We start from the raw sequence: 27,411 nt of genomic DNA, 5'->3' as shown, positions 1-27,411 counted from the left end.
CATCATCTTCGTATCGGTGCTGGTACAATCTGTACATGGAGGCTTCGAGAAATCTGGCGGGGGACGCTAGGAGGCTGCCGAGGGACGAGGAGAATGCCAAGGAGGACGATTGGTCCACCGGCAAGAAGCTCAAGTCCGAAAGGTTTTCGCTTTTGCGGTGGGAGCTCACGGTGGCTCTCGCTGTTGACGTGGTCTTCTCTATCGGCCGCTCCTGTGTTTACCTGACCATGCCCGCCGCCGAGTATGGTAAACTCAAACTTCCCCACACCATTGTCGATCTTCGCCTTCTCAAGTTGCAGTTGTTGATCCGCGACCTAGAAACCGACGGAGCCCCACCCTTCTTCGAATTCTCATTTGCCGGCCAATCGATCCACTTAAATCACTTTTTGAGGAAAAAAAAGACCCTTTCTGTCCCTCGGACCCTCTCTGTCCCTCGGACCCTCTCTGAAACCCCACAATTTCCCAAGCCAAAGCTCTCAATCTGTGGCGTTCGATTCCAGGGACTGATTTTTTTTCCTTTTAAGGTTTTAGGGTTCTCGGCTCCGTCAAGGCTGACGGGGATTCCTCACAGTCCCAACAGAGAAGAGGAGGATTGGTATCACTATCACCGTCACAGACGTCAAGGTCGAGCGATAAGTCAATGCGAGATCTGCGATCTGGGGATTCGAATTCGACAAACAGGCATGAGAAGGAAAAGGGTGTCAGTGTGCAGGTCCTTGTGCGTTGCAGGCCATTGAGTGAAGATGAAGTGAGGGAGTCCTTGTGCGTTGCAGGCCATTGCGTCACATGAGCCTCTGGTATGCTTGCTACATGTGTCATCTAGCCAATCGATATGATCAAGGTGAGAATTCAATTGGGTCAGGGATCAACTGCCCAGGTCATCAGGACCATGATTAAAGAGGAAGGTGTTGGTGCTTTGTCAGCGGCTGTCCATGACATGCGGTGGCGTCAACGCTGACGGTGAGGCACGTGTATGAGATCACGAAGGTGAAGCAATCCAACCCGTATTACCTGCACATGCCATTAGAGCCTATTTCTGGTCAGAATCAGAAGCAATGTGGTGGTGTCGAAAAGGCTGTCTAAGCAGATGTCAAAGCAGTTGTCACTTTAAAGAATATTGCCTTTAATCATGGCATCCAGCCACATATCCAAAGCAGTCGCTTATGGAGAAAATCCGAGACATGAAAGCAGAAAACAAAAGTAAAAGAAGAAAGCAAAAGCAAAGCAGAAAACAAAAGCAAAAGCAAAAGCAACGCACCAACAATCTGCAACTGTCGAAGCTTTTATGTCGAAACCTTTGTTTTGAATGATATAATTTATTTTTCTTACCTTTCACAGACATCTGTATAAACCCCATCAGATGGTTAAAAAAAGAAAAGAAAAAAAAAAGGCAAAGCCCAAAATAAATGGGTTGGAATGTTGTATAGAGGGCGAAGGCCCATAAGCCCAAAATAGCTCCAACCAGGTGATCAAAAGTATGCCCAGTACTCCACAATTATTTGACAATCTGCCGCTATTACCACCAACCAGGTGATCAAAAAGTATGCTCAGTACTCCACAATTATTCGGCAACTTGCCGCTATTACCACCAACCAGGTGATCAAAAGTACGCCCAGTACTCCAAAACTATTCGGCAATCTGCCGCTATTACCACCAACCAGGTGATCAAAAGTACGTCCAGTACTCCCAAATCATACATGAGCATTACTCATGTCAATCATACATAAACATTCATGAGCATCACTCATTCAATCATACATAAACATTCATGAGCATCACTCATGTCAACATTCATGAACACCACTCATGTCAACATTCATGAGCATCACTCATGTCAACATCCATGAGCATCACTTATGTCAATCAACATAAACATTCATGAGCATCACTCATGTCAATCAGCCTCAAAAGCTTCATTTACAGAGCTCTAGCTTCAAAAGCTTCATTTACAAAGTTCTAGCTTCAAAAGCTTCATTTACAGAGCTTTAGCTTCAAAAGCTTTATTTACAAAGCTCTAGCTTACAAAGCTCTAGCTTCAAAAGCTTCATTTACAGAGCTCCAGCTTCAAAAGCTTCATTTATAAAAGCTTTAGCTTCAAAAGCTTCATTTACAGAGCTCTAGCTTCAAAAGCTTCATTTACAAAAAGTTCTAGCTTCAAAAGCTTCATTTACAGAGCTCCAGCTTCAAAGCTTCACTTGCAAAGCTTCACCTACAAAGCTTTAGTGCAAGGTATACAAATACCACATCCGAACAACCGCCATTTCGGCCCATACACGAATTTAATTTGAAGTTTCCAGCCAACATACTCTATTGACCGAAGACTTGGGGGACTACATTATGTACCATATATTGGGCCTCAATTGGGCCTCATAAAAAATACTTGGGGGACTTAGCCCATTATTTATGTACTGATGAGCGAACCCTTATTCTATAAAATGGACTACCTCACTTTCATTAGAGAGCACCCATCACTTGTGTATTGAGGAGCGAACTTTTATTCTATAAAAATGACTCTCTCAGCACCATTAGAGAGCATCGCCGCCTACTGAGCAACCGCCTCGCTGCGAGCGTCAACTCTAGCCCGTTATTCATGTATTGAGGAACGAGCCCTTATTCTATAAAATGGACTCCCTCACTATCATTAGAGAGCATTGCCGCCTATTGAGCAACCGTCTCGCCATGAGCATAAACTCTAGCCCATATTTATGTATTGAGGAGCGAGCCCTTATTCTATAAAAGGGACTCGCTCACCTTCAAACGTCACAAGCCGAGCCAACCAAGGCAACATAAGCCATAAGCCGAGCAGCCTCGCAACATGTGCTACATCTAGTTGAGCCTCATTTCACATTGAGCGCCACCTCATATCGAGTATTCAGTCCTAGACGACATCTAGTTACTTCGGCCCACACATTGACTGAATTTCAAGTCTCCAGCCAAAAGACTCTCTTGACTGAAGACTTGGGGGACTACTGTTTGTACCATACTTAGGGCCTCCGTATTTAGATCTCGTATAAATACTCAAGGGACTTAAAGGTAATTATGTAATAAAGGAAGGGGAAAATATGTAATAAGTGAGGAGCCCTTATTCTATAAAAGGACTCCTCACCCTCACAATTAGAGGAGGCTATTTTCTTAGGCCGTGGGAAGAGTTCTCTCACCCTCAGAAGCTCTCGCCCTCACTCCCCTCACTTCTCAGAGAAATACAATAATCAATGTGGACGTAGCCCAAACATTGGGGTGAACCACGATACATCTTGTGTTCTTTACATTTTCTTGCAGATTCACGATGAGATTTACGTTGTTTCAAGACCTCCAGTTTTGTGCATCAACATGAGTCATTCCCCATTCCTGATCATTCATCTGTTTACTAACTTAAGCGGAATGCACAGTTCCGCGAGCCCCATGTAAAATCAAGATTTCAATTCCTGATATTGCCGGAATTGGATTACGTAGACGAATGTGGTATTTGGATTCCGGGGAGAAGGCTCCATCCGGAATCAAATTTTCCTTCCCAAAATGCCTTCCACCTTTAGTACTCATTTCCTTCTTCTGTTGTCATCCACCATCCTCTCCAGCACCTCCCTACCTTTGACAACTTCTCGGCCACTCCGCGAAACTACGGTCACCTTCATCGTCGACAGCAAGTGAGAGATACGCACTTCAGCAAATCGATCAAGCAACAAACCCTTATAATTCTTTTAGAAAAATCACGCAATTTCCATTTGAATTGTAGAGAGTGCGAATCAAACGGAAAGAGAGAGAAATGAGGGTGAGAGTGAGATTCGGAAATAGGCTCTTTCTCCTTAATAACGACGTGAAATGTTATTTGGGTGTAAGAGTTAGTTTTGGGGATATTGGATGGATGGTATGATATTAATGGCGTGTGGTTGGGGTAGGAAATTAGGATGGCTAACTATCAATCCTCCGCCAACAAACCCATTGCTCCTTGCGCTTCACCTTCATCGTCTACGCCACACCTTCCACCTCCCAGTGTAGCCATGCCTTACTCCCCTGCCACTGCCTCACAAAACCCAACCACATTTCCCCCAAATCGGATTCAAGAATTTATCATCCAAACCCCAGATAATAAACCCACAGATCCGGTGAAGAAATCACTCAAAACCTAGAAAATCTTGAAATTGAAATACTTGGCAGGGATGAGGGGTGGTGATTATGGGGGTAAGGTGAGTGGGAAAGATGAAAGCGATGGGGAAAAGGGGAGGGGGAGTTTTATCTCCTGCTGGGGAAGATACAGAAGACAAATGAAGGTTTACAATAATGACATTTTGTGAAAATGTAATATGGGCAAGAAAGAAAACAAAAACAATAAGGGCATTTAGTAATCATATTGATTTCTATTCCGATTTAGATGAATTAGTAAACAACTTATATGAATTTCGTTTCATTTTTACTCCGATTCCATAACATTTAAGTAAACAGCTTCAACAGTAATCCAATTATGATTCCTCCTTAATCCAATTCCTCCTCAATTTAATTCATCCTCAATCAAATTTCTCTATTTTGATTACGGTTACGTAAACGCGCCATTAGGCTTATTCAAGCAATTCTTCTTGTATTGTTTTAGGCTTGAAACATTTTTGAGCAGAAATGTTTCGTACTTAGTATTCTCAAATGGGCCCAAATATAAAAACTGACATATTTAAATGGGCCGGAGGCTTGCGGGGAACATGTTAGTGATCGGCCAGGCCCAGGCCCGCAAGAAAAATAGCTTAAGCCGAAACCGCGTGCGAGCGTGACTGCCCTGGCCCAGGGACTGAGTTATCTCACTTGCCATACAGGTGGTTAGGGTTAAGTCCAGTCGCTTTCAATAGTCCCTCTTTCTTTTCTTTGTTCATCTTCTTCAATGATTAATTTTTATATTTATCATTAATCTTTTACGTTATTTTTTTTTCTTTCTTTTTTTTTCTCATGGGGGGATTTGAAGATAATTTCAAGTTACTGAGATCTCATGTTCACTTTTTTATTCTTCTGAGTTTGTCTATACACTTCACCAAATTGAAGTAGTTTGGTAAACTTTTTAAGTTTGAAGCAGGGCTTGTTTGAAGCCTCTCCAACGGTGCGTTCCAAAGTGTGAAGTGGGAGAGAAGGATTCCACAATCGGTTTGCAGTTTTGAATAAGATGACCATTTCATTTTAATTTTTTTTTTTCATATTGAAAAAGTAATGAGAACGAGAGGTTTTAAGCTTTTCTGCAAGACCTCCCTACATCGGAATTGGATCTGTTGAACGGATTTTAATGTCCATAGCTTAGGGATCAAGCAAACTGAGCCACATATATTGAATCCGGTAATTTTCATAAACTCATTCCGCTGATCCATCTCATCAATATGACTATGCAACATAAAGTACTTTTTGATTGTCAAGGAGGTGTGAGAAGACTAACAACTTTATGGTGAAAAGTTTTAGAAGCAATCTTATTCAGACGCTAATTAGGTATGTGTCAATCAATAATCAAAAGCAAAATTCTAGGATAGGATACAAAGGACGTTGGCTCGCTGCTTAGATTGACACGGTTAATTAATCAAGATCGAGTAGATCGTCCAACACACAACGACCTAAAAGGGCGTGCAATCTTAACAAAGCAAACATAACTTCATCGTGGAATATCAACTAATGGTTAAAAAGTTGTCACATGTTGATCGATGTAAGAGACACATTAAATGCCTAAAAGTAAGGATCAGGTGAGCTTAAGGTTCTCTGGGTTCATGGAGAACCTTTTGTAAGGATGTCAGACTACTGAAGCTAGAAAGAATTCTAGTCTTAGCCGAGCGCTTTTTTGTAACTTTTGAAATCAATATAATTCGAGCAACACAGTAGATATAGCCCAATTTTGAGGTATGAACCACTTAAATCTTGAGTCCATTTCATTTTAGTCCTATCTCTAGCCCACCAAGGGCTAATCGTGTTAATTTGTTAACTTGCAATTTTTGAGCACTAACAATTTGACGCCGTTTCTGGAAAACGCATACAACTTGGCTGTATTTTCTAGCTAGCTGACTTAAGACATACTCCATGATGAAGTAGTCATATTCCCTTGAATACTATGACAAGCAGAAAGGAAAAAAAGAGGGGGGAGGGGGCTCAAACCATTGATGCCGAAGGGCACACCAGATACTCCCTTGAATGCGGGGGTGGGGGGGGGTGTTGGTGGGCCCTTCGACATCAAACACTCGGTAGGATCACCAGTTACTCTTGGAGAGTCAGCTGCACCCATATCCGAAGGATGACGAAGGTTGAGAACACCCTAAGCCCATGGAAAAGTTAGAGATTTTTAGACTGTTAGAGGAATGTTCGACCATGACCGTTTAGAATGGCATAAAACTAGCTGCGGAAGTTCGAGCATAACTGGTATAGATTTTTAGGGCCCAGACAGGTATTTTCGCTTGGTTTTACTCATACTTGCCAGGAATAGATCCAAACATCATCTCACATAAACTCAGCCTCGACCAGCGAAAGCAGTGATCCTATGACCCAGAGCGTTATGAAGCCATGAAGGTGGATGTGGATAAACTACTCAACACCGAATTTATCAGAAATGTGATTACCCAAGATTAGTAGCAAACGTTGCGATGGACAAGAAGGCAGCAAAGGTCGGAAAACTAACCAAGTGGTGTATGTGTACAATTTATACGGATATGAACGGGGCCTGCCTGAAGGACAATTTTTCTCTGCCTCGTATTGACCGACTCGTGGATGCCACGGCAGGTTACAAACTTTTAACTTTTCTCGATGCTTTCCCTGGTTACAACTAGATTTCCATGCATCCATGCTTTCGCTAACCACATAAGGAAAAATGTGGAGGTTTACGTATACGATATGCTCGTAAATAGCTCATGAAGAGCATAAAGAAAAACCAGCACGTGGCTGAGCTGACCAAATTGTATCAAGTATAGCATGGGTTTCAACTTTCAAAGATTGCATAAAAAATTAAGGACAATATGTATTGGTACGTTTAAACCAAAGTCCTACCGGCTAATGTATTTGGCGTTGTTAATATGCAACATCATCATCATATCATCAACAAGATCGACACATTTAAATGGGTAAACAAAATCATTCGATGTTTATTTTGTTGAATATCATCCATTGAACTCGTACCAAATATTAGGGGAAGAGGTTAGGATGGCTAGGGAAAAGTGGATGGGGGTGCAACAACTGTAGCCATGGCATATGGAAACAGGTTTACACAGACAGAGAGACAAAGACAGATGGGGCTTTTTGCTCGATGGAGACAATGAATTGGTTAGGGTTTTTGTTTTTCCTTTTTAATATTTAACGTTTATGCAGCGTTTAAAATATCGGTATCGGTGAAAGTATCGATATGCAAATTTTGTGGAAATATTGATAGATATTTTGATATCGATATCGATTGTTTTCATATGACATTCCCAATAAAATAATTTTAAATTTTCTTGTTTTTAAACAAATTGTCTTCATTTCCATCAAAAGCAGTTGATATCGATATTTTCACCAATATTAGTATTTTAAACAATAATTGACATGCCACATGCGTTTTAATTTTCTTTTTTAGTAACATTTCGTTGAAGGAAAGTTCTTTTCTTTTTGTCACAGGTTAATTTTTAATGCCAGATTGTGTTTTAAAAATTGTAGCTGTTTATTCCCAAATTTAAAAAAAGGGAGCCAAATTACTGGTATCCAGCTGCATTTTGAAATTTGAATTTCAAACAGAGGCTCCAAACCAATCGGAACCGTCCATTTCCAATCCCCAAAAAAATATCACAACTCATCTCCAACCCATTCAAACAAAAAATCCCGCTTCTCCATTCAAATCCAACCGTTACGACCCAAAAAAACCTACTTTTCTATAAAATCCTCTCTCTCCGTCCCCACACCTCTCTCTCATCCGTCTCTCTCTCTCTCTGCGATTTTCTCAGAGAGACCCCAAACCCTAACCCTAACCCCTTTCCGACTTTTCATCCCCTTTTCAACCAAAAAATGCGTGAGATTCTTCATATCCAGGGAGGCCAGTGCGGCAACCAGATCGGCGCCAAGTTCTGGGAGGTGGTCTGCGCCGAGCACGGCATCGACGGCACCGGAAGGTACGAGGGAGACGCGGAGCTCCAGCTTGAGAGGATCAATGTCTACTACAACGAAGCCAGTTGCGGGAGGTACGTGCCGAGGGCTGTGCTCATGGACCTTGAGCCTGGGACCATGGACAGCGTCAGATCTGGACCCTACGGTCAGATATTCAGGCCTGATAACTTCGTTTTCGGCCAGTCTGGTGCCGGAAACAACTGGGCGAAGGGTCACTACACCGAGGGCGCGGAGTTGATCGATTCTGTTCTCGATGTGGTTCGCAAGGAGGCTGAGAATTGTGATTGCCTGCAAGGTATTTGTCTAATTTCCTAATCTTTTATTTGTTTATTGAGTTTTTTTTTACGATTTCGTGTGGAATTATAATTGCGTGTAAGGTGTTCGATGATATCTCTGATGCCCTGCTATTATTTCTTTTGTTTTGTTAAATGCGTCAACGGAGAATTGTGATTGCTTGGAAGGTGTTTGATAAAGTTCCATATTCTACTGTTATAGGTGTCTATAGAGAATTGTGATTTCCTGCAAGGTGTTTGATAAATTTCCTGAGTGTATTGTTATCGTTTCGGTTGTTTGGTTTTATGTGTCCATGGAGTGTTGTGATTGCCTGCGAGGTGTTTCATAAATTTCCTCAGTGTTTTCTTATCGTTTTGTTTGTTTGGTTTTCTCTGGCCATGGAGTGTTGTGATTGCCTGTGAGGTGTTTGATAAATTTCCTCAGTGATATGTTACTATTCCATTTGCTTTGTTCTGAATTGCCGCAAGGTATTTGATAAGTTTCCACAGTGACTTGTTACTTCATTTGTTTTGGTTTATGGGTTCATGTAATTCAGGTTGGTTTTGTTTGGAATTGCAGGGTTTCAGGTCTGCCATTCTCTAGGAGGAGGTACTGGGTCTGGCATGGGTACTCTGTTGATTTCAAAGATCAGAGAGGAATACCCAGATCGGATGATGCTCACTTTCTCGGTCTTCCCCTCCCCTAAGGTCTCAGACACAGTTGTTGAGCCCTACAATGCAACCCTGTCTGTGCACCAGCTGGTTGAGAACGCGGATGAGTGTATGGTCCTTGATAACGAAGCCCTTTACGACATTTGCTTCCGCACACTCAAGCTCAGCACCCCAAGCTGTAAGTTTTCCTCAGTTGATTGCACTAATACTTTGATTTGGTTTGTTTTTAGATACAGTTTACTGATTGTAATGTTTATGCAGTTGGAGATTTGAACCATTTGATTTCTGCAACCATGTCTGGTGTCACATGCTGTTTGAGGTTCCCTGGTCAGTTGAACTCTGATCTCCGGAAGCTTGCTGTCAATCTCATCCCCTTCCCTCGTCTCCACTTCTTCATGGTGGGTTTTGCTCCTTTGACGTCACGCGGTTCACAGCAGTATAGATCTCTCACAGTGCCTGAGCTCACACAGCAAATGTGGGATTCAAAGAACATGATGTGCGCAGCTGACCCTCGTCATGGTCGGTATCTGACCGCCTCTGCCATGTTCAGGGGTAAAATGAGCACTAAGGAGGTTGATGAACAGATGATCAATGTCCAGAACAAGAACTCCTCGTACTTTGTGGAATGGATTCCCCACAATGTCAAGTCAACTGTCTGTGACATCCCTCCCACCGGCTTGCAAATGGCATCCACCTTCATTGGAAACTCGACCTCAATTCAGGAGATGTTCCGCCGTGTGAGCGAGCAGTTCACTGCTATGTTCAGGAGGAAGGCTTTCTTGCATTGGTACACTGGTGAAGGCATGGACGAAATGGAGTTCACAGAAGCTGAAAGCAACATGAATGACCTGGTTTCAGAGTATCAGCAGTACCAGGATGCCACAGCTGAGGAGGATGAATACTATGAGGACGAGGAGGAGGAAGCTCAGGAGGAGATGTAATGTGGTTCGAAACCCCGCAACTTCCAGTTGCTGGAGTATGACAATGCGATGGGCAGTTCCTTGTAGTTGTAGGTCTTAATATCGTTAAAACCCAAACCTTTTATCTCCGTTTAATTTCTTTTTGTTATATGTACTTGAGTGATCCGAAATCTTCTATATGGTGATATGAATCTTCTCTTCAGTACTAGCATGTTCCTTCGCAAAGTACAAGCATAATTTCTTGTATGAATCTAAGAAATTTACTGCGCCTTATTTGTTATTTCTTGTATGAATCTTCTCTCCATCTCGTCATGTGAAGAGAGAGAGAGAAAAGACCTTGCATTTCTTGTTCATATGTTGTGTATGATTAATGTTTATGCTCTCTTAACCGAGGATTAAGTATGCCATTCTTAACAAATCAAACCTACCAAAAGAAAAATATTCGACAAATGCTAAATGTAGAGTATGCCTTCAAAGAGTGTCCAAAAGTGCATATGGAAAGGAAGTTTTTTTGAACAAATGATATTATCCACACTAAGGAGGAGAGGGTGGCTCAACCTCACAACGGTCTTGGAAAAATGTGATTTAAATTCGTCTTTAACGAGAATCGAACTTAAGACCTCGTACTTACAAATGAAGAGAAATACTACTAGACCGTAGTACTTAATGGCCTGAAACAGCAAGACAAGGTAGAAAATTTGGATTTTACCGTAGGAAATTGTCAACAATTTGAGCAGTTTACCCGAATTTATGGTGAATTGCAGTTAAAAGGTTGGGGAAAACCATGCTAAGTTTCCATTTCTGAGTTCTAAACGGGAATCCCAGTGCTTCAACAATGGACAAAATATGCAGCAAAAACCTACTAAATTTTGACAATTGACTGCAACATTTACTACAACTAGTACAAGGACAACCCGAAAATACTAGGTAACAATACAAGATTGATTTACAACACAACAAACAACAGCCTTCCAACATTCAAGCATCTACTGCTTTCCATCTTCGATGGTTTTATTATCTGCAACTACTTTCATTTTCTCGTACTCAAACTCTTTCGACTTCTCAGCATACCCCTCCGGCACCACCGGACGCCTATTGCCAAAGACGGTCCACAGATACAGTCCAACAAACGACGCCAATGCTCCACAAGCAACACCGAAAACCATTGCTCCGAATGCCCTTTTTGTACAATCCTTCTTCTTTTCCAAAGCCTCCGCCTTCGAGTTCTTAGCAACGGCCTTGGGATCTAGCGGCTGCGAGTGCATCCAGTGAGGAACATGCCTTTGCTCAAAGCTCCAAGAGTACACAGAACATGTCTGAGACGAATTCCTACTCATTGCACTCAATCCCACAAACACTTCCTTATCTCCCCACATTTTCGACAAATCAATCGGATACCACAGCAGAGGATCAACCGGCTTCGGACCACCGAATTTACTCAGCCTAACTTCTAATCGATTCGAACCCGCTTCGTAATCGATCCAACCTTGCGTTTTATTCGCACTACTTGGACCCAAATTCTTAGCAGAAACATTGCTTACTGTAGCAGAAACAGAACCACCCACATCAATCCCAACATGAACTTTTCCATCACTCAATGCATCAAATTTAACAGCAACAACTTTGAATTTACTTTCACCATGTCGCAGAGAAAGCCCAAAAGAGCTGTTCCCAAATAGGCTAAGATTAAAACCCTTTGGAACCACTACAAACGCCAATCCATCCCCACCGCCGTTGGAAATAGAAAACGAGAAGTTCATAAAAAAAGACACGGATTTCCGAGGCTTACCTTCATACAGCTTCATGGGTTTCTTGTAAACAGCTCTGCCGGCGCTCGAGCTCACTGAACTGGTGAGCTGAACTGCGTATCCGCCATTGACGACCTCTGCATCTCCGTACAGAGCAATATCTGACCCAAAGTTTGAAACTTTACCGAAATGGTTGAAAGAAAAGGAGGAGTTAGAGGCGGCGGAAGTGGTTCTGAGGAAGAAAATGAGGAAAGCTACGGCAGCGAAGTGGTGGGAGATGGAAGATGCGGCCATGGATGAAGTGGGATGGAGCTGAATCAGGGTGGGGATTGAGCAGTTGTGTTTTTAGGGGTTGGGGAAGAGATACATTTGCAATTAAAGGTGGAATCTTTGGTTTTTTTCTAGGGTTTGGAAGTGAAAGAAAGCAGTGGAGGAGAGTAAGAATGAGGAGGAGGAGGTTGGGTTGGAGGTTGTGAAAATTAAATACGTTTACTCGTTTCTGCGAACTGTCTTGAGTCACTTTCACTGAGTTGTTGCTGCCTGAGGGAATATAATAAAGGACTTTTTTTATTGCACTTGTGAGCTTCAACTTTTGTTAAATTTTCATGTGTACTTGTTTGTTTTGTGTCTTTGCAGAGTTGGCCATTACTTTTGATCTTTTATTGACGGTGAAAAGCTTCATAAAATTACTTTTTCTTTTCCACTCTTTTTCTTTTCAAGATTCTTAAGCGTACAATACAATGAAATATATTTTCTAGATTATCTGACAACATAAACATCTTATAGTGTTAAAATGTAAACTTAGACTATAGATTAGGTTGAGTTTGGATAAAATGTTTTTCAACAACATAACAAGTACTTGTTTATCAACAAAAGTATGACAAAATAACATTAGTATATCATGAAATACGATGGCTTCAAAGGTATAATCATAATCGGTTCACCCGTTAACCTGGTACAGAACGATACGAAAATACCCAGTTTCAGATCAATCAGTTAATGAGTCAGGTCATTATTGGATCACTTAATGGAATTGTTAATGAATTGAGTTGTTATCGAGTTCCGTTAAGAACCTAATAGGATTGATCGGATATTATTATTCAGATTTAGACATTAGACATAGAACCAATTAAGATAACGGTTGACACAACATAATCTGTCAAGATAATGATGTGACACAAAAACGACACAAACATGATAAACATGACCCGTTTGCCAAGTCCAACTAGGTAGCAAGGTGGATTTTCAACCAATAGAAAGAAATACAAAAGCTCACTTCCATTCAGTTGTAGCAACAAATGAAATAAACAAAAGACAAGTGGGTTTTGTAGAATATGTTGAAATATAGAGAGAGTTGTCAATTTTACTGTTTTAAAAGGAAGGGGACAGCTGTATATGCAGATTACAAAGCGGGAGTTTACGGTTTTTAATATTTTGATCCCCCACCACCACCACCACCACTTCCTTCTCTCTTTTCAATTCTTTTTTCCTTTTTGGTTTTGGATTGGGGAGGGACCATCCGGAACACCAGACCGACCGACGAGCGAGTGGAGATATTTTTTTACCGAAACACGAGATAGTACATTATGTGTTATTATACAGTGAGATATGTGTGTTAAAAAATTAATAATTTAAAAAAATAAAAATTTCACTACTTATATAAGAACATCTAGTATATCACTCGTATTCCGTTCATAACAAAAAAATTTATCGAGCGCCCGAGAGAGAGTGACAGAGAGAGGGATAGGATGGTGTGCACGGTGCATGCTTTAGCAACCTCTTTTCTGTAGAAAACTAATGCGCGCGTGCTTTTGTGTCGTCTACTATTCTTGGACTACACAAAAACAGGATGGAGTCTCCTTCACTAACTTAATAAACTAATTAATCTAATTTAATCTGCATATTATCTCACTGCCTGACGACTGTACAAGTAAAACAAATTGTTTGTTTAATAACGAACCTTCTTTATTTTGTCCATTAACTGTTTTATGAAATTATTTTTGCGCTTTATATATTACTTATTAATGGTTGGAGGGCAGTAAAAGTAGTCATACGTGTAAGTTATTGGTAGGGTGGAATTACCACGTGGACATGGACCATTGGTGAGCATCTAGCAAGAATCCTCCATTCATATTTGTTTATTGTATATTGTGCGGTCAGTTTTTGTCAGGTACTGTTTATATTAAATTTTAAATAAAAAAAATTTACAATGATTTTTTATCACACAATATACGATGAACGAATATGATTTGAGGATCTCAGGGATCCTCATTCCTCTAAGTTATATTGCTCCAAACTCGAAATATGCTTCCATGCCTAAGCAATTCCTTCACACAATCGTGGTAAGTGAGAAGCTGAAATGCTTCTATAAGTCTTTTCGATTCATTAAAGAATTGACTGTTGTGACAAAGCCATCATCTGATCATTTTTAAAATAGAAAAAAAAGGACAATTAAAACTACATAAGCTCAAAAATTAGTACTAATAAAAGAAATATTTGTATTACGAGTGATAGAAAATTCAGACTGTTTGGGAATGTGGGTTATTTTAGGTGTTTTAGCAATTAGATTTTAATTTTTGATTTTTAAACAATTAATAGTTAAAACACCTTGAGTATTTCATACTTTGAGGTACCGTAAAAAACTCATTTGATTGATACCAATGTGAGAATTTAACAGTAATTGAAATACTGTCACCATAACGTCCCAGTTTGCAAGAGTGGAATCGTCGGTTAATGCAATCAGCACTATCAAGTTTACCATAAACTTCCAGAACAGAACTGGTGTAGCATTGAATAGAGAATGTCATGTAGTCATTTACTCTAAAGTGGTGTGGTGCGTGACATTGATACTTCGGCCACTGCCAGCAATATTTTTGGGTCAGTGCTTGTGTTATGGCGGTCAGTTCCAGTTGGCCAAGACTAATGGTGGTGATTCCGGTGAATTTCAAAGATCCTTTCCATTTTTTTTATTCAAATGACAGATTCCACCATACAACTGGAGATACAGGTTATAAAAGTTCTGTAGTGCTCCGGAAATTTGGATACTGTAGACTTTATTATAGCTAGATTTTCGCTTTTGTATTTTTGAACAAAGATGTAACGGTTAAAAAACTTTTGAGCATCTCATGCTGCAAAGTATGATAGAAAATGATTAGTGCTATCCATACTTATTTTTACTTTCCACACCCCCTTGTTAATTTACGTCATTTGATCTTCAATACATTCAATCCCACGGCCAAAACTTGAAAGAGGTGTGTGGAAAGTAAAAGGAGTGGGCAGATAGCACCATCCTAGGAAATCCCGATTCCAAAGTTCTATGGTGTATTCACATCTACAAGTTGATATACATTGTTGTATGTCAAAAAGACTCGAAAGAACGCCTTCTTATCGATATCGTGTATTCATATCGTGTTTACAATTACGAATACAAGCATTTAAGTGAGACAAGGGGACCAAATGAAAGAAAATGACAATTCACAAATTTCACTTTTATGAGTATTACGATTCAACTTATTTGGTCCCCGTTCCATTGTCCCATCCTTAACCCAGGACAAAGCGCAAAAACCCTACTATCAACTAAAAACCTCAGAGTGAGCAGTCTCCATGAATCCATAATCTGTATGCTCTGACCACATTCAGTCAGCTAGTTCATGGAAGATGACGGGCTTCAACGAACGCAAGCAAGCAACAATATAACAGAACTCGAGTAAACGCAACATATTCTTAATCGAAACTAAGAATTGGATAAAGAACTTAAGAAAAAACATCCAGAAAAAAACATCAGAATCATAATGAATATGCATATCGGACGTGTATAATCATAAAACGCTTGAGTGCAAAAGCAAACGTGACTTTTCTGACCAGTAAGACACCACTTTTATTGCAAGTGCTGGCAGATTCAATTGCTTTGTGCTTTAAGTTTTTCACAGATGGAATATGCAGAGGACTACCATATGGGGCAGGCAGATTCAATTGCCTTATTGCCCATTAAAATAATTAGCAGCTCATTAAGATAATGACTAAAGGACCCCAAGATGATAATAAACTTGGTTTTCTAAGAAAGAATGATAATAAATAACTAATTAAGCATGAAAGTAGAGTTAGTGGACTGACTCTGCAAATCTACACAGATTTGCTCATGAACTGAAGATTCTAATGCTGAGTCTCTGCCTAACTCTCTTTTGTCATACTATCGGGGATGGAAGGAGTACGTCCTTATCGCAAAAGCTGACACCCCTTAGTCCTTACCCTTCGATGGAACCCTAATTAAATTGGACCGGCTAGCCTTCCCCATGAAGCCATGATAGTAGCAATAGTCCAAGGCGGTCTTTGGAAATGGCATGCCTCTAATTCTAATGGTACAGATGTTATACGGTGACTAACGGCCCCATCTGATAGCTAAACTTGGGAGAAAATGAACGTCTAAACATGAAGTTACCGCGTAGTGCGGTATAGTATTGACAGAACGAGTTTTATTATATGGTTGGCTGTTACCTACTAAAGGCAGATTGCTACCTTAAAGAGGGTCATTATTTCTTCCCCTCCAGCTATGCTAATTGTGCTTTCTGTCTCGCTGAACTAAAGATTAAAGCTATAGCCTAATGCTAATTGTGTTTTGTGTAGGCTGGCATTTTGGACCCAACCCGTTAACTCGACCCGACCCAACCTGTTAATATTTGTATTTGGGTGGATGCTTAACGGGTCAGGTTGCTAACGGGTGAACCCGTTAACAACCCGTTAAATAACGGGTCACTTTGGGTCAACCCGTTAGACCCGTTAGCACCCGTTAGTTAAGGATATTTTAGTAATTTTAGTAAAGTCTTAATAACAAAAAATAAACTTTATGCAAAAAAAAAAAAAAAAAATGTTAACGGGTGATAACGGGTGAAACGGGTGGCCCGTTAGCTTAATGGGTCGGGTTCGGGTGACCCGTTAGCTTAACGGGTTGGATTCGGATGACCCGTTAACTTAACGGGTTGGGTTGAACCCGACCCAAATCCAATAAACCCGACCCGTTTACAGGTCTAGTTTTGTGTCCTGCAGCACTAGACTCATACTCAACCCTTTTTTCGATTTCCTGTTCAGTGAGGGAATCTGGAGGCAGGTTTTGAGTAATTGTGGAGTTCCCTTGTTCAGTATCATGTGGACCAAATCATAGCGTGGGATGGTTTCGCGTGGAGGGCTTGCTATTACCCTACAGAAGATGACTTTTGCTGGCACAATCTACTGTGTATGGAGAGTGAGGAAGAACAAAGCGTTCGACAAGGAAAGAAGTCTTCTTGTGTTGATCTGAAGCCTATCATCACTACCAATTACCAATTTTTATGTTGCAACTTTTATGTACTACTTTCGTACAATTGGTAGCAACCTGTTAGCTTCCTATCCTCTTGGGCCTAACCCGTTTAAGTATAATAAGCCCATTTAGGTATTTTGGGTTGTAGTTTCCTGAACTTCTATGTATTTAAGGTATGGTTTGATACTGAGGTGATCTTGAAAAAAATTAGTATAAAAAAAAAGTTGGGAGCTTTTTTGTGTTTGGTAAACATTTAGCTTCAGTTTTTTTTCACAGTTTTGGGTGAAAAAAAGCCAAAAACAAGAAGTTGCAAAACCCAGCTTTGAAAAACCGGCTTTTTTTACATCTGTTTTACATAAAAGTTTACCAAACACTATACTAATGCTTTTTTTTTCAAAAGTATTTTTACAAAAAAGTTTACCAAACACTCTACAGCTTTATTTCACAGTCGCTTATTCTCACAGCACAGCAAAAACAGTTTTTTTTCAAAGCATAATAATACCAAATCAGCCCTAAGTCTCCTCCTTCTCAAGTGAGAATTATGAATGAAATATTGAATGCCTTAATTTTATTTTCTTTCTCCTTATCTCTCTGCTTCTCCATCTTTCTTCTTCTTACGATAACGGGTCCCATCACAACCCTTCATAATCTACTCGCCTATCATCTCCGTGCACACGAAGATATATTTTCATATCGCAAATTTTTCAAGGGCCTTGACAGAATTTTCACAAGTATGGATTAATTTGTACCCTAATTCCAGGTAACTAGAAAGAGTGTATGAAACAAGTAACAAAACACAACCAAAAGCAGACTACACTGATAAGCGATGCATCACTCAATATGTCACCGTAATTTCAAATAAAGGAAGTTGGCAGCCAATGGGAAAAACACATAGAGGGGGCCAAAGTGTGACCTAGGAAGAACTAAGGACATACATCACCACTATGAGTGCAATAGTTTTTTTTGTCACAAATAAGACAGCCAAATCCAAATTAGCTATTTCCGATTTAATAAGGTTGGTAATGGATCTTCATAAAAATCTGCCTTGTTTATGTGATTTACAATTTTATATCCATGTATCTGTGCATGGCGTCATCAGAAATTTACAATGAGAACCTCACCTAACCAAATAAAATATAACAGCAAGGAATTTTGGAAACTTCTAATTAGTATGCAGTGTATCTTCATTTCATGACAAAGTAAACAGAAAATCAAACTACATATTTTCATACAGATGAAAGTAAGATATAACAAGGGAAAAAAGATTGAAAAACTTACCATTTAATAATGATTGATGACTGAACATATTTACATGGTCTCTGAAACAACTTTTTTTCCAACGGTCTCTAAAACAATATCACTGACACATATATCAACTAAGCTTTCTTTCCCAAATAGCGTAAATCCCACAGTTGCCTGCACGATGAAAATAATTTTTCTTTCTTTTGTTAAGTTTCCAAAAGAGAACGTCTTTGATGTAGTATATTGAGATTCTTGAGTAAAATAATCCACAGAAGACAGTAGTAATTCTTTCATGCATATCCCCAACAACAAAGAGAGGACAGGCATGTTTAATTTCCACCCAATTTTCACTTATTTAAATTGAATATGTATATCCTATTCGAGTTGTAATCCTATAAGGATAAGGATTTAACCTATCTTACTACTATAAATAAAGACACAATGAGATGATACAACATACACCTCACAACTAAATCTCTCTCTCTTCTCTCTCTCTTGCCGCCGACCTCTCTCCCTCTCTAGTCCTAAATACAGTTTAGTCAAATAGTCATACAACAACATTTGGTATATTTATAATTATGGCTAAATTTTTTATTATAGATTTTTATTTTTAGTTTGTACCCATTTTTAATTTACAACCCTTCTTTTAATTTGTACCAATTTCTTTTCAGTTTTAATTTGTACCCATATATTAATTTTTTTTGTGCCCATATTTTTGAAACTTTTATTTGTATTTGTAACCATATTTTTTCATTTATTTGTACCCACTTTTAATTTCGCTAAATGTACCCATGCTAATTATATGTATTTATTTTATGTTTTAAAATATATCAATAGTTATTTTTCAAAATATGTTAATAATTATGTGGGTACATTATTTTTTGCTATAATTTTTGTGAAGAACAATATTACTCTAAAATTGATTTTTAAGTATTTATTATATTTTAAAAATATTATTTAAATTTGTTTAAATTTCATAATTTGTGGACATTAAATGCATAAATGAATGAGTTAAATCTCTTAAAAGATGCGAAGGACCTTGATCAAATTATTTAAACAAACAAGGTTTTAGTCTAACAATTAGGTTGATTAGGGATTGGAACCAAAATGACCTTTTTTTTTTATACTAGTATTCATTTCTCTTGGTTAGCTAAAATAGACAAACCAATGAGTCAGATATAACTAGGTAGTATACTTAATCCAAATATTAAACTTCATTGTCATTCACGTGAGTTGAATATGAGACTTTTCACGTACTAATAAACAAGAATACTATTATATATGATAATTTTACTTATAGAAAAAAAATGACGTCAGAGGTAACGCGATTAAGTAAACAAAAGGACGTCAAGTCATTCGTTGAATAAATTAGGACACATCAAATATTAGTAATCAAACAATCTATTGTGATTTTAGTCGAACAATGATGACCAACTTATAACATTTGTGACTAATTTTATTACAAAGTTATTGATTTCTAACCAAAAGAATGAAATTGACCACGATGTTATAAATCAAAGAGTACAAAAAACGAAACAATATTTTGAGGTCTCTTCCAAACAACTTCTAACATTTGGGCAGGTCAAGTGGTGGCGGAGGCAAAGTAGATTCTAGAGTAGGTCCATTTTCAACCTCAAAAGCCAAGCCTAGGCCCCATGACAGATGAACGTCCAAATGACAGTGCATGTACCAGATTCCTAAGACAATTGTTTAGAACAAATAACCAAACATTAATTTTAATAATATAACTAAACATAAGACATTTAATTGATGAGGTGATTAAAAAACTAACCTGGATTATTTGCTTGAAACCTAATCACAGCCCATCCTCCGACCGGCACACCAATTGTGTTACGGATTTGCGGATTAACGAAGTTGAATTTTTTGGGGTCATTAATCGGGTCGTAGTTACCAAACCCTTGTGCCAACACATGAAAATTGAAGCCGTGGAGATGGATAAGATGGTTCTCGATCGCCAAAAATGCTGTGTTTTGAAGCACGATCTCTATCGTTGAATTGAACTTTAGCGTGTTGACCTTGGTAGATTTTGGCGCGTATATTAGCGATGGGTTGAAGCTGACATTCGTGTTCGTGTAATCAAACTTTACCGGAGGCTCGTCAGGAAAATCTCTGGTGTAAACCCCACTCACGTTGTTAAAATGTGCTTCCATCATTGATGTATCTCTCGGAAGCACGAATGACTCGTTGTTCATGCTAGCGGACAATCGACTAAAGAGTGGGCCTTGACATGTGGCATTTTTGGGACACACTTCCAAGTTCATGCCGATTGTCACGAACATGTGCTTGTCCACTTGAAGTGGGACCGGGACCCATTGAGGCCCGCCGATGAGGCAAGTGAGATTAGTATAGAACTTGTGGGCCAACGACGTGTCGTGAGGGTTGGGCAAGGCTGGCATAATGGGGGTTGATGACTTGGAGTTCTTGTAGACGATGATGCCTCTAGTGGTCGTGTTATCAAAGTCGATGTTCGCGCTAGCATACGGAGTGGCGGCCATGTAATAAGATCCGATAGGTTGATTGAATTTGACAAGAACATCAGTGGTTTGACCAGGTCCAGTAACCACCATGTCGGTGACATATGGAGTGGTGTAGGTGGTGTCGATGGCAACAACTGTCATCTTGTGATTGGCTATCTTGAAGAAGAGTTGGTTATTGAGTGCAACGTTGATTAGGCGTAGGAGGTAGGTATCTCCTCTCACCACATTGAGTTGATATGTCTCTGATAAATTGATGTTAAACTATTAATATTCATCATTCATAAGTAATATATAAAAATAAACAAATGTGCGTGCATGCATGCATGGTTACATACGATTTTGAGAGCAGTCGTATAGATCACCAGGAAGTCCATTTATGGTGTAAGCATTTGAACTATTAGGAGCAATTCCGGTAGCCAAGCCTTCCTCCTCAATGTCAACAACATTACCATTGTACCACTCTCCTGCAATTCCATCAAACATATTTTATAATGTCACAAAAATTACTATTTAAGTGCGTATCATGATGAATGTTAACTATGTTGAATGGTATTGATTGTTAATTACCTAATAAGATGGGAACTTCTTCGGTGGGCTTGAGGAAATGGAAGGATGGACCGGCTTTCGGGTGGATTATGAGTGCGCCGTGGACGGTTGCGCGGAGCCACGAAATGTGGGCATGCCACCAAAGGGTGCCTTCTTGTCTGGTGATATTAAATTTGTAAGTAAAGCATTGTCCAGGGCGTATAGGGCATTGAGTTACATATGCAGCTCCATCTGCCCATGCACTTAGAAGCTGAAAGATTCCATGCCTGCATAAGAAAGAAACTATAAAACATGAACAAAACATAACCCAACATTCCCCCGGGGGATTGTTAATCAAGAAAAAAAAAATGACGAAGAACATATGGATTTGCATTTTGTTCTAAGTAATGTTGTTTAGATACACAAAACTCAACACTCTCTAATACTTGTGGGTCCTAAAGAATTTGATGGGTCATCTTTATTGAAGGGTGCGTCATTATTAAGTGTGTCCAAATATAAATCTTGTTTTGTTCTAGAATATGTTGAGTGGTAAATGATTTTGGATATGCAAACTATTATTTACCAGTGAATAGTAATGTTGTAGGGCGACTGGTTTAAAACGTGGACGATAAGTGTGTCTCCATCTCGTGCATGTATTGTTGGTCCGGGATAGCACCCATTTACTACAATAATCGATTGATTCCGGCACAATCGGCTAACAGTCAAGTTGTTCACCTGAAGCAGTTGAAATAAAAAAAAAAACTATTATGACTACTATTATTCAAAAGAAACATTTAAATAATTCGTGAGAAATATGCATAATAAAACAAGGATCCCGAAGGGCTTATTTGAATATTGTTTCGAAAAACCGTTTCTATGAAAATTTAAATTCTTCCGTCAAATTAATCAGAAGTAATTTTGGAAGTCAAAATGCGGTTTTAGCCATTCTAGAAACATTCATGAGCATACCCAAAATTGAGGCTAGACTTACACTAAAAGAATGCTCAACAATTGCCCCAGAGGCTACTGAAGAAGCCAATAGAGTTAGAGAACAAGCTAGCACAAAGGGTAAGTGTGCCATATGGGGAACAAAGGAGCTAGCTGATAGGGAAATGATAAGTTTGAGAATTGTATATTGTTGTGAAGATATATGTTATGTTTATATAGGCATTTGGAGAGAAGTAGCTAACAAATTAAGCAATAAATTTTACTTGCTTTGATAATTAAGGACTTTGAAACGTGGAACGCGCAGGCATATATATATATATAAAAGGAATGGTATTGTATATCCAGCTAACAGTTTGATTAAGTTGGCGACTCATCAGAGAATGCTAGCATAAAGTTATGAACACAATTCTGAAATATTATAAGACAAAATTATTTAGGATATGATTTTTAACTGCACAATATACGACGAACGAATATGATTTGAGGATCCCAAGGATCCTCACAAAGAGGATCTGGCGAGGATCCTCATTCCTCTAAGTTATATTGCTCCAAACTCGAAATATGCTTCCATGCCTAAGCAATTCCTGCACACAATCGTGGTCAGTGAGAAGCTAAAATGCTTCTATAAGTCTTTTCGATTCCTGAAAGAATTGATTGTTGTGACAAAGCCATCATCTGGTCATTTTTAAAATAGAAATAAAAGACAATTAAAACTGCATAAGCTCAAAAATTAGTACTAATAAAAGATATATTTGTATTATGAGTGGCAGAAAATTTAGACTGTTTGGGAATGTGGGTTATTTTCGGTGTTTTAGTCATTAGATTTTAATTTTTGATTTTTAAACAATTCATAGTTAAAACACCTTGAGTATTTCATACTTTGAGGTACCGTAAAAAACTCATTTGATTGATACCACTGTGAGAATTTAATAGTAACTGAAATACTGTCACCATAACTAACGTCCCAGTTTGCAAGAGTGGAATCGTCGGTTAATGCAATCAGCACTTTCAAGTTTACCATAAACTTCCAGAACAGAACTGGTGTAGCATTGAATAGAGAATGTCATGCAGTCATTTACTCTAAAGTGGTGTGGTGCGTGACATTGATTCTTCAGCCACTGCCAGAAATATTTTTGGGTCAGTGCTGGTGTTATGGTGGTCAGTTCCAGTTGGCCAAGACTAATGGTGGTGATTCCGGTGAATTTCAAAGATCCTTTCCATTTTTTTATTCAAATGACAGATTCCACCATACAACTGGGGATACAGGTTATAAAAGTTCTGTAGTGCTCCGGAAATTTGGATACTCCAGAATTTATTACCGTTAGATTTTCGCTTTTGTATTTTTGAACAAAAATGTAACGCTTAAAAAATCTTTGAGTATCTCATGCTGCGAAGTATAATAGAAAATGGTTAGTGCTTTCCACACACTCATTTTTACTTTCCACACACCCTTGTTGATTTACGTCATTTGATCTTCAATACATTCAATCCCACGGCCGAAACTTGAAAGAGGTGTGTGGAAAGTAAAAGGAGTGTGCAGATAGCACCACCCTAGGAAATCCCGGTTCCAAAGTTCTATGGTGTATTTGTTGTGATTGGCCCATATTTTAAGTTCGCAACAATGAAGTGACCTGTGTCTGCTTTCGGTGGAAATATCACATGGTGTGGGCTGCATTGAAAGTTGCAGAGAAGTGCTGCAAAATAAAAGCAAAAGTGGGTTTGCCTTATTACTTTGGGAGCATTATGCAAGAAATGTGATGATGACTTGACCTTTATTTAATGCAAGGAAATGCTTGCATTAGGTGTGCATGCTGTGTGTGAGATGGCAGCCAGAAAAGCATCCAAGGTGGAGAGAGCATTCAGCTCTCCCATGGGAAATGTTGAACATGGGTTGAGAGAAAATCAAGAGAACTAGAGTGAAAAGTCTCTAGTGAAAGAACTCTTGGCGTAGAGTGAAGCTATTGGAAAATTCTATGAGTGGGTGTACAAGGGATTTGGGATTGGGTTATGTCGATTTAACTCATGTATACCTGTACTGTTATTCTCATAGTGAAGAACAATATCTCTCCGGGGACGTAGGCAGGATTTTGCCGAACCTCGTAATTCTCTTGGTGTTTTTATTTCTTGTATTTTATTCTGTTCAACTGAGTGTGATTTGGTGAGGTTATAATCTGAATCTCGTTTCCGCACTAATGAACGGGCCAAGGCACAACAATTGGTATCAGAGCATTGTTGGAGGCTTTGGTTTGTTGGAGGTCTAGATTTATTCATCATGGAATTTCAGTTGAGCAGTTTAATGGGAGTGGCTGTTTTACTCTTAGCAGATAAGAGTAATGAAGCCCGAAGAAATGAAAGACATGTTCAGGGATGCTTGGATCAACTGTGAAAGTTGATGTTGAGGAAGAAGACAAAGGCCTATTTCTTCTTACCTCACTTTCAGATTCGTATGAGAACCTCGTGAAACTTTACTGCATGGAAAGATACAGTAAGTTTGGAGCAGGTGTAAGCTTCTTTGGTGTGGAATGATACACAAAGGAGACCATGGATGATGGTGGGTACGAGACTACTTCAGCTATTCAAGGCGGAAAATTGGATACTCCAGAATTTATTACCGTTAGATTTTTTTGTATTTTTGAACAAAAATGTAACGGTTAAAAAATCTTTGAGTATCTCATGTTGCGAAGTATAATAGAAAATGGTTAGTGCTTTCCACACACTCATTTTTACTTTCCACACACCCTTGTTAATTTACGTCATTTGATCTTCAATACATTCAATCCCACGGCCGAAACTTGAAAAAGGTGTGTGGAAAGTAAAAGGAGTGTGCATATAGCACCACCCTAGGAAATCCCCGGTTCCAAAGTTCTATGGTGTATTTGTTGCGATTGGCCCATATTTTGAGTTCCCAACAATGAAGTGACCTGTGTTGGCTTTCAGTGGAAATATCACATGGTGTGGGCTGCATTGAAAGCTGCAGACATGTGCTGCAAAGTAAAAGCAAAAGTGGGTTTGCCTTTTAATTTTGGGAGCATTGTGCAAGAAATGTGATGATGACTTGACCTTTATTTAATGCAAGGAAATGCTTGCATTAGGTGTGCATGCCGTGTGTGAGATGGCAGCCAAAAAAGCATCCAAGGTGGAGAGAGCATTCAGCTCTCCCATGGGAAATGTTGAACATGGGTTGAGAGAAAATCAAAAGAACTAGAGTGAAAAGTCTCTAGTGAAAGAACTCTTGGCGTAGAGTGAAGCTATTGGAAAATTCTCTGAGTGGGTGTACAAGTGATTTGGGATTGTGTTATGTCGATTTAACTCATGTGTACTTGTACTGTTATTCTCATAGTGAATAACAATATCTCTCTGGGGACGTAGGCAGGATTTTGCCGAACCTCGTAATTCTCTTGGTGTCTTTATTTCTTGTATTTTATTCTGTTCAACTGAGTGTGATTTGGTGAGGTTGTAATCTGAATCTCGTTTCCGCACTAATGAACATGCCAAGGCACAACAATTGGTATCAGAGCATCGTTGGAGGTTTAGATTTATTCACCATGGAATATTCCGTTGAGTAGTTTAATGGGAGTGACTGTTTTACTCTTAGCAGATGAGAGTAATGAAGCATGAAGAAATGAAAGACATGTCCAGGGATGCTTGGATCAACTGTGAAAGTTGATGTTGAGGAAGAAGACAAAGGCCTATTTCTTCTTACCTCACTTTCAGATTCGTACGAAAACCTTGTGAAACTTTACTGCATGGAAAGATAAAGTAAGTTTGGAGCCGGTGCAAGCTTCTTTGGTGTGGAATGATACACCAAGGAGACCATGGATGATGATGGGCACGAGACTACTTCAGCTATTCAAGGTTGGAATCGTGGAAGAAAATTGGAAAGAGGATTTGAGAGAGATAACAGGTTCAGATCCGGTTCCGGAGGCAAGGGTCCACAGTGCTACAAGTGCTAGGCGGGGTTGTAGCAAGTTTGTGGCAGAAGGCTTCGAGTATGCCCTCTAGGTACTCGTAAGCAACACTTCTCCTGGTGATGTTTAGTCTCAAGTGTTGCATGGGTTTTGTAGCAGGTGGAGCTATAGGATTCACAGGTGATCAGATGGTCCTGAGGTAGGAGGCAGTGTGGGAATTTTGTCTGGCTCGACAGGTGTTGCTGGAATTGGGTGCACTGACAAGTTTCCAGGTTGTAGACAATGAAGAGGAGGAAAACCTAATGGAAGAGACGAGAGTGTGTTGAGATCCTGTCTGAAGCTAAATGGTGCTTTTTTAGCTTGCAGCAGCTGCACATGCAATGGCAGTGACTGAATCGGAACAGGACCAACGAGGTTGATTCAGGGTGTGTATGCTGGTACGTAAGGCCAATGGGCTTTGGTGATGGGTGCAAGGATTTTTACACTGTATATTCACCAAGGTGGACATTGTTGTGATTGGCTAATATTTTGAGCTGGCAAAAATGAAGTGACTTGTGTTTGCTTTTGGTGGAAATATCACATGGTGTGGGTTGCGTTGAAAGTTGCAGACAAATGCTGCAAAGTAAAAGCAAAAGTGGGTTTGCCTTTTGACTTTGGGAGCATTATGCAAGAAATGTGATGATGACTTGACCTTTATTTAATGCAAGGAAATGCTTGCATTAGGTGTGCTTGCCGTGTGTGAGATGGCAGCCAGAAAAGCATCCAAGGTGGAGAGAGCATTCGGCTCTCCCATAGGAAATGTTGAACATGGGTTGAGAGAAAATCAAGAGAGCTAGAGTGAAAAGTCTCTAGTAAAAGAACTCTTGGGGTAGAGTGAGGCTCTTGGAAAATTCTATAAGTGGGTGTACAAGGGATTTGGGATTGAGTTATGTAGATTTAGCTCATGTGTACTTGTACTGTTAATCTCATTGTGAAGAGCAATATCTCTCTGGGGACGTAGGCAGGATTTTGCCGAACCTCGTAATTCTCTTGGTGTCTTTATTTCTTTTATTTTATTCTGTTCAACTGAGTGTGATTTGGTGAGGTCGTAATCTGAATCTCGTTTCTGCACTAATGAACGGGCCAAGGCATAACAATTGGTATCAGAGCATAGTTGGAGGCTTTGGTTCGTTGGAGGTCTAGATTTATTTACCATGGAATTTTCATTGGAGTAGTTTAATGGGAGTGGTTGTTTTACTCTTAGCAAATGAGAGTAATGAAGCCCGAAGAAATGAAAGACATGTTCAGGGATGCTTGGATCAATTGTGAA

General features: G+C 39.4%; 3 protein-coding genes across 5 annotated transcripts; 1 reads left to right on the top strand and 2 right to left on the bottom strand.

Annotated features, from left to right (window-relative positions):
• The first annotated feature begins 7,813 nt into the window (after positions 1-7,813).
• Positions 7,814-10,220, top strand: LOC126593187 (tubulin beta chain-like). Its single transcript, XM_050259114.1, has 3 exons — positions 7,814-8,371; positions 8,929-9,198; positions 9,282-10,220. Exons 1-3 carry the CDS (start codon positions 7,978-7,980, stop codon positions 9,959-9,961), a joined length of 1,344 nt encoding a protein of 447 aa, XP_050115071.1. The 5' UTR covers positions 7,814-7,977; the 3' UTR covers positions 9,962-10,220.
• A 492-nt stretch (positions 10,221-10,712) lies between these two features.
• Positions 10,713-12,222, bottom strand: LOC126593188 (L-type lectin-domain containing receptor kinase VIII.2-like). Its single transcript, XM_050259115.1, has one exon. It carries the CDS (start codon positions 11,980-11,982, stop codon positions 10,927-10,929), a length of 1,056 nt encoding a protein of 351 aa, XP_050115072.1. The 5' UTR covers positions 11,983-12,222; the 3' UTR covers positions 10,713-10,926.
• Positions 12,223-15,583: 3,361 nt separating this feature from the next.
• LOC126592904 (laccase-7-like) lies at positions 15,584-22,406 on the bottom strand. 3 transcript variants are annotated; one of them, XR_007612825.1, is made up of 7 exons: positions 22,238-22,406; positions 21,830-21,981; positions 21,289-21,533; positions 21,057-21,185; positions 20,016-20,963; positions 18,256-18,397; positions 15,584-15,664 (listed from the first exon to the last, which is right to left on the bottom strand). XR_007612825.1 is itself a non-coding variant. In XM_050258709.1 (6 exons), the coding sequence occupies exons 1-6, from the start codon at positions 22,325-22,327 to the stop codon at positions 18,354-18,356; spliced, it is 1,608 nt and encodes a 535-aa protein (XP_050114666.1). In that variant the 5' UTR covers positions 22,328-22,406; the 3' UTR covers positions 18,132-18,353. The 3 variants fall into 3 exon arrangements, 2 of the variants coding, with proteins under 2 accessions (XP_050114666.1, XP_050114665.1); XM_050258709.1 differs by lacking the exon at positions 15,584-15,664 and having other exon boundaries at positions 18,132-18,397; XM_050258708.1 differs by lacking the exons at positions 15,584-15,664; positions 18,256-18,397 and adding an exon at positions 19,557-19,920.
• Between the last annotated feature and the right edge of the window lie 5,005 nt (positions 22,407-27,411).

Source organism: Malus sylvestris, chromosome 12 (genome assembly GCF_916048215.2).
Source record: "Malus sylvestris chromosome 12, drMalSylv7.2, whole genome shotgun sequence".
In the NCBI taxonomy this organism is placed as follows: Eukaryota; Viridiplantae; Streptophyta; class Magnoliopsida; order Rosales; family Rosaceae; genus Malus; species Malus sylvestris.
This window is presented reverse-complemented; position numbering and strand designations above follow the sequence as displayed.

Bases quoted from the DNA above. Each gene is read 5' to 3' on its own strand.
- LOC126593187 (XM_050259114.1), top strand. From the start codon at position 7,978: ATGCGTGAGATTCTTCATATCCAGGGAGGCCAGTGCGGCAACCAGATC. The intron at 8,372-8,928 runs GTATTTGTCTAA...TTGGAATTGCAG, and splicing joins GAATTGTGATTGCCTGCAAG to GGTTTCAGGTCTGCCATTCT. The intron at 9,199-9,281 runs GTAAGTTTTCCT...ATGTTTATGCAG, and splicing joins CAAGCTCAGCACCCCAAGCT to TTGGAGATTTGAACCATTTG.
- LOC126593188 (XM_050259115.1), bottom strand. From the start codon at position 11,982: ATGGCCGCATCTTCCATCTCCCACCACTTCGCTGCCGTAGCTTTCCTC.
- LOC126592904 (XM_050258708.1), bottom strand. From the start codon at position 22,327: ATGGCACACTTACCCTTTGTGCTAGCTTGTTCTCTAACTCTATTGGCT. The intron at 21,982-22,237 runs GTAAGTCTAGCC...CAACTGCTTCAG, and splicing joins TTGTTGAGCATTCTTTTAGT to GTGAACAACTTGACTGTTAG. The intron at 21,534-21,829 runs GTAAATAATAGT...TTTCTTATGCAG, and splicing joins TACAACATTACTATTCACTG to GCATGGAATCTTTCAGCTTC.